This window comes from Austrofundulus limnaeus, unplaced genomic scaffold (genome assembly GCF_001266775.1).
Source record: "Austrofundulus limnaeus strain Quisiro unplaced genomic scaffold, Austrofundulus_limnaeus-1.0 Scaffold504, whole genome shotgun sequence".
NCBI lineage: Eukaryota > Metazoa > Chordata > Actinopteri > Cyprinodontiformes > Rivulidae > Austrofundulus > Austrofundulus limnaeus.
The window spans coordinates 253,528-265,007 of NW_013952906.1; the positions used below are offsets into that span (position 1 = coordinate 253,528).

General features: G+C 39.2%; 1 protein-coding gene across 1 annotated transcript in view; it reads left to right on the top strand.

Annotated features, from left to right (window-relative positions):
• Nucleotides 1–1,088: 1,088 nt before the first annotated feature.
• Nucleotides 1,089–11,480, top strand: part of pah (phenylalanine hydroxylase) — a gene marked incomplete in the record, with an annotated part of 15,185 nt that continues 4,793 nt past the window's right edge. Inside the window, 9 exon segments of the mRNA XM_014025840.1 lie at nt 1,089–1,213; nt 1,840–1,956; nt 6,817–7,000; nt 9,179–9,267; nt 9,684–9,751; nt 9,846–10,042; nt 10,699–10,834; nt 10,914–10,983; nt 11,107–11,163. Of these exon segments, the coding sequence (XP_013881294.1) occupies nt 1,133–1,213; nt 1,840–1,956; nt 6,817–7,000; nt 9,179–9,267; nt 9,684–9,751; nt 9,846–10,042; nt 10,699–10,834; nt 10,914–10,983; nt 11,107–11,163 (999 nt within the window).

Below are 11,480 nucleotides of genomic sequence, written 5' to 3' on the forward strand. Positions count from 1 at the left end.
ATTTTTATTTCTGGTATTTTCTTGTAAGCAACTGAACTGTTTTAAATGTGTATTTAATGCTTAAATATTTAAAAACAATGAGGCATTTCTCAAACTTTAAAATCGTTTATGAGTCAAATCCCATTTATGTATTAGATGTACTGAGGCGAACTGGAAAACTGTTCTGGTCAGACTAATCAAAATCTAAAGATTTTTTTTGGAAAATCATGGACACAGTGTTCTGTGTCCGGAGTGGCTGTGGTGGGGCCGGAAAGTCATGGGTTCCATTCCCTGCCATGTTGTCTTTAAGCAAGACACTTAGGACTGTTAAACAACTAGAATCAGACATAAATGAAAGAACTCCTCCAAAAACTCCTTAGTTCTTCGACGTTTCCAGACGGCTGTTAAAAAAGAAAAAAGTTCTTATCAGGTCTGTTTTTAGATGCATTCAAAATGAAAATTACTTTAAAAAAGAACAACATAGCTTTTTGCAGTTGATATGTTTACTTTTGTCGTGATTAAAATATGGGTTTAAGAGTTTTCAAATCATTGCTTTCTGTTTTAAATAACAACCTTTTATGGAACTGGGGTCATAAAATAAGCAAATCTAACCTAATAGGCCCAAATATTTGAGTGTTATAACAAAACCGTGAGGAATGTTGTCCAAAAAGTTTCAGCTGCAAAACTTTTTCACTGTTTTTGTGAAACTTTAACTCTTATAAATGAATCTAAAGCTAATAAGCAAATGTTGAAAACATTTTAAATGCTTACAATGCAAAAAGTAAAGATGGCAAACAAGCAAAATAATTTATTATTCTAAGAAACACACAACTGAATCATTAAACGCCGGAGTCCCTGTAGCTTTTAGCAGATATTTTATCTCATCTCAGGTTAAATAAGCTGCCCAGATATTTTAAAATAAAAGTTTCATCCTGAAATCCATGCAGCTGTGCACAACAAGAACCAGATGTGGCAGAAAAACTGTTTCCCTACAAACGTCCCAAGACAGAGTGCGGAGCAGGGTGGGGGGTGGTGTCACGTGGCCCACGTGCCGGTAAAAAACCTGCTGCTTTTATAAAGACAAGAGCCGCTCAGAGGAACCAGAAGCTCCCAGCTCAGCCTCAGAGTGCCTCTACCTGCAGGAGAAGTAAAGATGGACGCTGCGTACAAGAGAGTGAACGGAACCTACAGCCCGGAGGAAGAGCCAGAGACCCTGGGGACCCCGGGGACAGGGGTAAAATACACCTCATTACATGTTTATTAGTTATTCCTCTCAGAACCTGTCAGAAAAAAGAGTTTTTATTGCTGCTTGGCTAGAAAATTCCATCACACAAAGGAGAGAAGATCCTGGATTTGTAATGAATAGAGAACAAAACGGCTGCTGTGAGTGAAAAACTAAACARTGACTTTGTTACTATCTAGAACTTCTATTTAGAAGACAGATTTTTACTAATTATTTTGCTTAAAATTTTAACTGCTTAAAATGGTTTTAATTTATTTATTTTGAGTCTTAGATTAATGAAATCTGTATTTGAAGATTTCATGACTTGTCAAAAGCGAATTTTTCACTCTTTACTTAACAGTTGGGGGTTTAGTGTTTTATCACGTATTCTATATTTTATTTGTTTGTACAACAGCTTTGATTTTCCTTCTTAGTCACTTTAAAATTAATGAAATGTAGAGGTTAACCTTTAAAGACTGAACGATGTAAAGCATTAAGATCACGTCCTGAAACTCAAAGCCTTAAACCAGATTTCACACACAGACGCTCATTTGGCTTAGAAACAGACGCACCAAATTAAAACAGGACCCCCGTGAACATCTTTTGTCTGTTTTTCTTTCCTTCTTTTTGTTCTGCAGAAGAGAAGAGGCTCGTATTTGGAGGAAGAGACCAACAAGAAATCAGAGGTGATTTCCTGCATCTTTTCTCTGAAAGAAGAGGTCGGAGCTTTGGCCAAGACCCTGCGGCTCTTTGAGGTAAAAAAAAACAAAAAAAAAACAGCTTAGCAAAAAACATATAGAGTCTTTTGCCTTTGTTTGTTARCAAAATATTTCATAAACCACTCAACAGATTCTATTATTAGATATACATGTAGAACTGATGGAGTCAACACAAATCAAAATGGCTTCCGCAGCTAATTAAGCTTAGCAAACACAAAAATAGCTAGCCAACACTTAGCGTGGTAGCAGCTGAGACTGAGCGCTAACAAATCACATGTGCATTTGTTTAAAACCTCAACATTAACAGTTACTGTCACTTCTGTCTGTTAACAAAATATCTCATGAACCACTTGATGTTAATGTAATCACAGAACCACTTTTGGAGTAAATCCTACTCTATTCGTTGCCACTGCTAATTGATCATAAAAAACCCAAACATGGCTGAATCTCAAACAGCTTTACAAACACCGGGCTAAAGTTTGGAGTTCTTGTAGCCGAGACTCATTCCCAACACATATTCTAAGCAAATGTAACAAACTGCACATGAGCTTGCTATACGGGTTAGGAAAAAAACAACAACATTATTTTTAAGTTTTGACCAGAATGTCTATAACTGCCTTTCTTAGAGTAACATGATCTTAGTTTAAAAGTCTGGCAAAAATAACTTGCAAGAAATTTTCAGTGCTGTGTTTTCTTACAGAAAATGATTACAATCTATTTGAATAGAATAAACAAATAACACAAACTGTAAAAAAAATAAAATACAAAAAAATTAAAAAATAATCACGCCCTTTTTTTGAGCCAATCAGAGGGACTCAGTGACGCAATCTCAGGCGTCTCATGTTCACAAAGTTACAGATTAACATAACAACAAACACCTGCAGAACCGACCAATGAAAATCTAAAACCATTTATCAYGTTCACATTATTTTCATTGATTTGTTATTTTGTCCCTGGAGTGTTTGAGCTGTTGTGTAATATTAAAGATGACTGAGAGGTGTTTCTGTGTCATGTTATGCCTTTTACAGACCTTTAAAGAAYTGATCCTATCTCAGATGTTAGGGTATTGGTCATGTGCAAACATGGCAAGTATTGATCCGCTGACTCATTACCTCAATACACACAGACCTGCTAGGAAATTCAGTGTTCCCTCASTGATCTGGAACTGATGGCTAAACAAGTTATAAATACATCTGGATTGACTTACAAACTTTAAAGTGTATTAATACTGAGTAAAATACTCAGAGTTTAGAAAAGTGTGTGATARTTAACAAGTAGCACTGAAACAATTCTTTCTTTAATWTGTCAAGTTTGAAMTAAAAAACCCAACAGCTGCTTTTCCAGGAATGAGTCTAAATCCTACATTTCCCACAGTGCACCTCTTCCACCCCTTTGTCTTCAGTGTCCACATCTTCCAAGCTGAACAGCACTGATGATGTCCAATTTTTTTTTTTCTGAAGAGATTTCTAACCCCTATAAAACCCGGAAACATCTTTGTAGCAGCCATAAAAAAACAAAAAAAAACAAAAACAAAAAAAAAAACAGGTGAAGTTCTGTAAATGTTTGCTTCAAGGTGCACGCTGTTCTGCTGGTGAAAAGATAAAAATTTAACCATAGCAAAAACATAAACRGGGGGAACGTCAAAATAAAGGGTGTTTTAGGTTAAATAAATATACTTTTGAACAGAACAYGTGTTCACTGTCATAATCGGTTGTGGAGACATGAATGTTTTGACGCTGATCAATACCCAGTTTGTGCCAAATTCTGCCCTCAAAATGCAGCTGTAAACATCCTGGTTGAACCTATGAGCTCCCTCCGTGCTGATCCTCCCMCTTCTCCACCCACCCACGCCCCCCACAAACTCTTGTCTATTTAGCTCCTCTATAAAAACAGAGCAAATGCACAACCCTCCCATCTGAAAGCAGGAATGCTCGTTGTCTCATTAACGCAGGTTTGAGGAGAGAAACAGCTTTTCCCTGCTTTGTGAAGCCATGTGGCATCCATCATGTGTTCCTCTCTCGTGTCTAATCTGCTTCATTCTAAAAGTCGTCCATTAAAACCTCCACGCTGCTTATCGGCATGGGACTCCGGTGCGCATGTGACCCAGCAGCGTGGTTTTCTTGTGACGAGTCACGCTGGATGCCAAACCTCGACCCCRTCGCCTCAAAGCTGGAGCAAAGGCAGCAGCATCCCCCAGCCTCACGGAGGAGGGGACGGCTCAGAGGGGTACTGAAATCTGACATTTTGACCTCCTGCGCCCTGCTGGGTGTGGGATTTAAACTCACTACGTGAAGCTAGGAAAGCACACTAGTAGCTCAGACAATAAAATGTGCTCAGAACAGCAACTTTAGTAACGTTTCTAAGCTTCAGTGTTGAACTGGGGTCAAATTTGACAGCTAAAATACTCATTTTATTTAAGCTTTAACATTTGGAATTCCTACATTTCATACATTTGTAAGGTCTAAAAAGGCAATTGTAACACATCATAAAGTCTCATTTCCTGTCAGATACCAACTTGGACTCATCATTGGTCATATCAGAACCACAATCCCCCTATAAACCCACTGAAATGCTGAATAGGATCCAGATGGGCGCAAACCCGAGGCCCCCTTTCACGCCCTCCGCTTCATTGAGCCTATAGTAGACAGAGAACAACATACTCCCTCTCCCTTTCTAAAGGTTACATAAACAAGAAAACATTTAGATCACACGAAAAGCACTGTAGCATGTGTGATTGGCTCCGTGCTTGAGGGTCGTTAAGAGGAACTTGTAAATTGCAACCAGAAGAGCCCAGTGATTTTGGGGTTGTTGCTGTAAATGTAGAGCTCAGTGGTGTTTGTCTCATCTCATGCAGGGTGTCCTGAATGCATTCATTGTACCAATTTTTGTGTGGCTGGCTCAGATTCAGTTTGCAGACAGAGTTCCAGGCTGATGACAAGAGGTCAGAGTGGACTCCACACATGGTCAGATAGACTGCCATCAAATTAGGAACAAAACACCACTCTCTAGTGGTGGAGAACAAGAAGTGCGGCAGCTTACTACTTTCTATTTTTTTACATTTCTGTGATTATGAAACCAGGACAAAATGTAAAAATTCTTCTTTAGTCTTGACACATTCCTTGTTTCTTTGCATTTTGTCTCCAAGCAGCCAGACCTTTTAGTAAACCTTTAAAGTGATCAGGATCAGCTTGCTTTTTGAAGTTCTTTCAGAGTTGTTTGTTGGACTTTGGCTGCTCATCTTCGTACTTGATCATTTTCATAGGTATATTTGCTAAGCCACTTATCTTTGACCTGATGCATCTCAGTAATCCAGGTAAAAAATCAAAAGGAAAAAAGTTGTATAGGTCCTCTGGACGGGTTCTTCTTTAATGAAACGTTTCGTCTCTCTTCCAAGCGACTTCTTCAGTCTGAGAGTTTCAGGCAAAATTCAGGCTTTTGAGTCCTGCCTCCAGGTGACTGATACTCACATCACATGGCTATCGTTCACACCTAATTAATACCTATTGTTAACAGGGGGTGGAGAGATACTGCCAATGGCAGCGCTGTAGGAGGGGGACAGCTGAAAACGGAGGCCCCCACCTCTGTTTAATGATGGACGGTCTTTCTTCACAAAAATGGCTTCTTTTACTCCTCTCTCAAACCAACGTTCCTCTCTATCAAGAATGAGAACATCCTCATCTCTGAAAGAGTGACCGCTGGCCTGTAAATGAGTGAAAACTGCAGAGTTCTGCCATTAGAATTAGCTCGTCTGTGTTGGGACATTCTTTTGAACAATGGTTGCTTTGTTTCCCCGATGTATAACTGKTCGCAGTCCTCCTGGCACTTAACAGCATATACAATATTGCTCTGTTTGTGCCGGGGCACTGGATCTTTGGGGTGAACCAGCCTTTGCCGTAATGTGTAATGGACAAGTGCACCCCACTTGTCCATTATCCCATTTAATAAGAACAGTGCACGAAAAAATATAAGGCACTTATCTTTGACCTAACCCATGAAAATGTTGCTGAAAGGGATGAACAAGGGTTGTGTTGATACATAACAGACATGTTTAATTGTTATGGTGAATGAGGATGGATAAAGAACTCATATGAGTGGGGGCCATCTAAGTGGGCCCATTGCTGTCCCCAAAAAGACCTGGTCTTTATCCAAACCTTTGCGTTCCTCAGATGAAGGACACGAGGTTAGAAATGCTGTTTTCTGAGCTTCTCAGGATCCAAAAAGGGGTCCTCAAGATTCATTTTCCTTTGACTGCTCAGAGCCAGGCAGTGGTAGAGGTCTCTAATTCAATGCCACAGGCATCACACAGACTGTCATAGAGTCCCATCACCATTGGACTCCAAGTTTTCCTTATCAAGGCAATTAGAGCTTTCCCAAAACCAAATTTTTGCCATTTATCAGTTCTCTCACMCATCTATAGTCCGTCAGCTCCCTCCAGAAGATTGAGTGTTGATGTCTAAATCCAGGCCTGTTGGGCCRTCCTACAGACTGTTGTWGAAAAACCTACAACAGGCTCTGGGCCTTTAAAAAAGGTATTTTAGCATAAATGCAACAACCATGATGCATTTCTTTGGTACAGTGTAAGGTCTTTGCAAGATTCTTTCCTATCATCTTAAAACCGTCATTTTCAGACCCTTCATCTGCTAAACATAGTATTTTAGTGCGCCCCACTTGTCCATTATCCCATTTAATAAGAACAGTGCACGAAAAAATATAAGAGAAAGAACAAATAAGCAATCTGTTAGAGCAAAAAGTGTCTCCCAACTACAACCACACCTATGTCAGCTCAGTGTTTGTACATTTTGACTAAGTTGTAGCTATTATTGTGTATTTTTTTTTCTTTATTGACATTTAAAAGCAACAACTCTGTTTGACACTTACTTGTTTTGTTGTGCGTAGGAGAAGGGCATCAACCTGACCCACATCGAGTCCCGCCCGTCGCAGAGGAACATAGAGGACTATGAGTTCTTCATCAGCGTAGACCCCAGCTGCTCCCAGGCTCTGGACGAGGTGATCGACGGCCTGCGTACGCAGATCAGCGGCCACGTGCACGAGATGTCACGCAACAAACAAAAGGACACGGGTTAGTGAGGGTTTAACCCACTCCCATTAAATTTCCATGGAATTTAGGAAACGAAGACTATTATAACTCGGTCAATTTTACAAATACTGCACTCAAGTTTGGTGCTCTAGTAGCTGAGAGTCATCCCCAAAACATAGTCTGAGCCCTGACCAGATTGCATTTAATTTTTGGGTTGTTAGGGAGCAGTAAGGGAGCCATTTAAAAAAAATAAATGCTAGTTTCTTTTAACCTGTATTGTTGTCAGAATTAGTGTTTATTTCTATTGCAAGACTATTTTGTTACATATCAAAAGTACTTCGCTAAAGAAGTGTCTAGTTATTGTTTGGCTCTAAACATACTTTGGTAAAATCATGAAAGCAATACGGTTAGGTGTTAAAATTTGCAACAAATTACATGAAATTGGGGAAAACTCTGCAATAAATGAGTCTTCAATGAACAACAGTTGAAATTTAGCTATTATGGTAATTTATGTGCATTTATATTCATGGAATATTGATTAAAGTGCATTACCTTCAAAAAAATTAAGAAAATAAATGAACTGAAAATAAACTATTATTTTTGAGTGGATTGCGACCAGGCTAATCAGATGCCAGTCTGATAGGAGGGTTAGATTAAAGAAAAATGAGAGAGAAATAATTGAAATTTAAAATCTGGCATCATTAGACCCACCCAGCAACTCTGGCTCAGATAAATCTAATAAAGCTTACACTAATGCTGCTGAAATATCCCATTTATCAAACAGGGACAGTGCTGGGTGTTTGACAGCAGCCAGACTTGGTAGCAGACAGCCAGTGTCGCCAGCAAGACTGATGCTCTCTACTCCGCGTTTAGACCCATTTATTAGTTGTTTCCAGAAAGACATTAGTTTTTCTGGCCTCGTGTTAACAGAAGACGCCTGTGTCTCGGCCCCAGAATAACACAGGCAGGGAGAACATGCCAAGGTCAGGGCGATTTGAGATGGACAGGGCCACCAAGAATCCTGCTTTGGGTTCCATAGATATTAAGCGTCGAACGGTCAGGGTCAAATAGGAGGTATTTACAGCCTGTTTTGGAGACAGCCTGTTTGTAGAGGAGGCTAATTCAGAGTCTGTTGTCCTCGTGGGGCCCCCCCAGGCTAGACCACACTGCATAAATGCAGATTAATAACTGCTACAGTGTTTTTCTGTGTCATAAATCTATCGGAACAAGCAGACGCCCTTCATGTATGGGGCCACGGTCAAGCTAGTTCAAGTTTAATTTGTAAAGATTTCTGCTGTAAGGAATTATATCACTTAAGTATAAGATTAAAAATTCAATGTAATATAACTGTTATTCAACTTTCAAGCTAAAAACTTATTCCCACTTCCTTTGTTTCAATGCAAACATGTTGAAATTTCAAAAGATGACTAAATTCCAATCATCCCAATTATAATACAATACATTCACATGATGAAATGCTGAATAGAAGAAGATTTTTTTAAGGAACCAGTAAATTGTGTCACATTTCGACTTTGTTAGTTTCCCATCCTGAGCAAGCAGAAGGTGACAGTGGAAAGGAAGAACTCCCTTTAACAGCAGTAAATATAAATACAAACATGGAGAGTAGAGTAAGAAGGAGAGTGAGGAACTGTGGTCAGTTTGTCCTCCAACAGTTGACTATGGCAGCATAGCTATAGGATAGTTTTAGAAACCCTAATTATAGGATTTATCAACAACAACAAAAAAAGCCTAGTCTTAAAAGGGGACCGGGTGTCAGCCTCATAGAGGAAAACTACTGTAGAAGTTGTTTTTGATAAAAGGAAATTCTGCCACCTGTTTTATTTTTACAAACTCTAGGAATCACGAGTAAACCTGCTGTCCGAGATGAAAGTGCTCTATTAGGAAAATATGAAACATTAAGGTCTTTAACATAAACTGGAGCTTGGACATGTGATTTTAAATTCTATTCTGAGTTGGAYAKGGAGCTTTTTGGATCAACTGAAGACATTTTAAAGTGTTTTTTTGGACACCCAGATAAAAAGWCCACCCTAGAAGTAATCCTGGTAACATTATTAATGTGCAAGTTAAAAGACATATCCTGGTCAAAAAAACTCAATCTAAGGTTTCAGTTTGAGTTCGAGACATTGAGTGTTCTTTCTGAATGCAGAAATCTAACCTGACCGCTACAGAGTTAATAAAAAAAATRTCAATGACTTGCAGTTCCATGGTTCCCTAAGGACATCCAGGACCTGGACCGTTTTGCCAACCAGATCCTGAGTTATGGCTCGGAGCTGGATGCTGATCACCCGGTAAGTTGTGAGTCATCCATCACCTCCTGTTTACCACATCCTGCCTCCGCGCAAGTGTTTTGTGAGAATACATTTACGCCCACACGGCTCATGAAAAGCAGYGCTGCAAAGATGACAAGGTTTGCGCTACCATCCTTTCTAATGGAAAGTGAACACACACACATAAACTGATGTCAGTGCTTTAATTGAGCCCCTGTAATTATAGATAATTGCTCCCTTTTGCCACTGCAATTAAAGCAGAATTGAATTCATTGTAAACTGAAAAACCCTCCACAAAGGCTTCATTTAAATATGTATGTGCACGCTCTTGTGCATAATGTTGTCAAAGGCCACAGGGTTTGGACTCAGCAGAGGATTTCCACACTTTGATTTTGCGATCCTGAGATCTAACGTGTCTTTTCTTCGTGCGCCTTTAGGGGTTCACAGATCCAGTGTACAGATCCCGCAGGAAGGAGTTTGCGGACATCGCCTACAACTACAGACAGTAAAAACTGAGTTTTAGTTATGAATTTTATGCGACCTGCCAACATCCTGGTCATTTCACCTATAATCCACTCCTAACGTCACCTTTGTTCCAGTGGCCAAATCATCCCCAGAGTGGAGTACACAGAGGAAGAAAAAGCCACGTGGGGCAYAGTCTTCAAAGAGCTCAAGACTCTGTACCCGACTCACGCCTGTCGTGAACACAACCGGGTWTTCCCCCTGCTGGAGAAGTACTGTGGCTACAGGGCAGACAACATCCCGCAGCTGGAGGACGTCTCCCGCTTCCTACAGTGTAAGTTCTGTCTGGATGGAGACACCCTGACGTCCCCTAGATCAGGTTACACATCTTAAACAGGACAGACCCATGTTTTGCATTAGCTGTTACAGATATTTMGTTTTTTTTCTTGCTGTATCTTGAAGCAAAACCTATAATAGTCACAAAATTAGGCATAAAATCACATTTACTTTTTGTCAGATGAATACAATTTGTTTAAAAACTCATTGATCCTTGATGAGCATATTGACAATAGACAAAAATCATCAGATAAACAGAGAAAAAAAAACTGTCAAATTTAATATAACCTTTCTGGCATGTGCAAAGAAAACTACGCAATGGTTTATTTTGAGAACCTTGTATTACATCTATTCTGATGGACTGTATTAATCTAGATGCATACATCATTTTTGCAAGTTGGAATTCAGTTCCAGTTGATTTTTTCATCTTTGAACTAGAAATTCTGATGTCAAAGTGTACAAATGAAACAAATCAAGAAGTCATTTATGTTTAGATTAATTTAAATGCAGTTAAAATATCTAGCTACCTTTTTTTCCTTGAGGAGGAAGGACCTGTTTAAATGGCCCACTTCCTGTCTTAATTCAACGCCTACAAAAACCAAATGAAACTCATCCTCTGGTCTTTTTATCCCTTCACCTCTCTCTCTCTCGCAGCGTGCACAGGGTTTCGGCTTCGCCCCGTCGCCGGTCTGCTTTCGTCCCGGGATTTCCTGGCTGGACTTGCCTTCCGCGTTTTCCATTCCACGCAGTACATCCGTCACGGCTCCAGGCCCACGTACACGCCTGAGCCGTGAGTGTGGAGAACCTTGCATTAGTCATAATCATAAATAATATATATAACATTTATTTACACATCATCTCTCAAACAGAGATGTCTGCCATGAACTCCTGGGACACGTTCCTCTGTTTGCTGACCCTAGTTTTGCCCAGTTTTCACAGGTAACTTTATCAGTTTAAAGCAGAAATAAATAACCCAACTTRGATTTAATACACAACTAAGTCTAAATTGTTATAAATGGACTTAACTGTCTAATTTATGTACTTTTACTTGGCTCTACGCAGGAAATTGGTCTCGCATCTCTCGGTGCCCCAGATGAATACATTGAGAAACTTGCTACTGTGAGTATATAATGAATAAAACCACAGAATAGGATGCATTYATTAACACATTTTAATCAAATTCAACAAAATACTACCAGAGGAAAACAAAATCTAAACATTAGACAATTCAGTGAGATTTTGGGCAATTTAGGACTAAAACTTGTATTTTTAAGTGAAAAATACCTGTTTCTTAATACTTTGATATCATTCATTCTGAGATTTTACAAAGAATTAACCACCATTTTTAATTTAATTTCAAAATGTAAATTAAGTTTAAGCCAATAGTATTAGAGGTTAATAGAATCTTAACATTAGACAATTCTGTGAGATTTTGG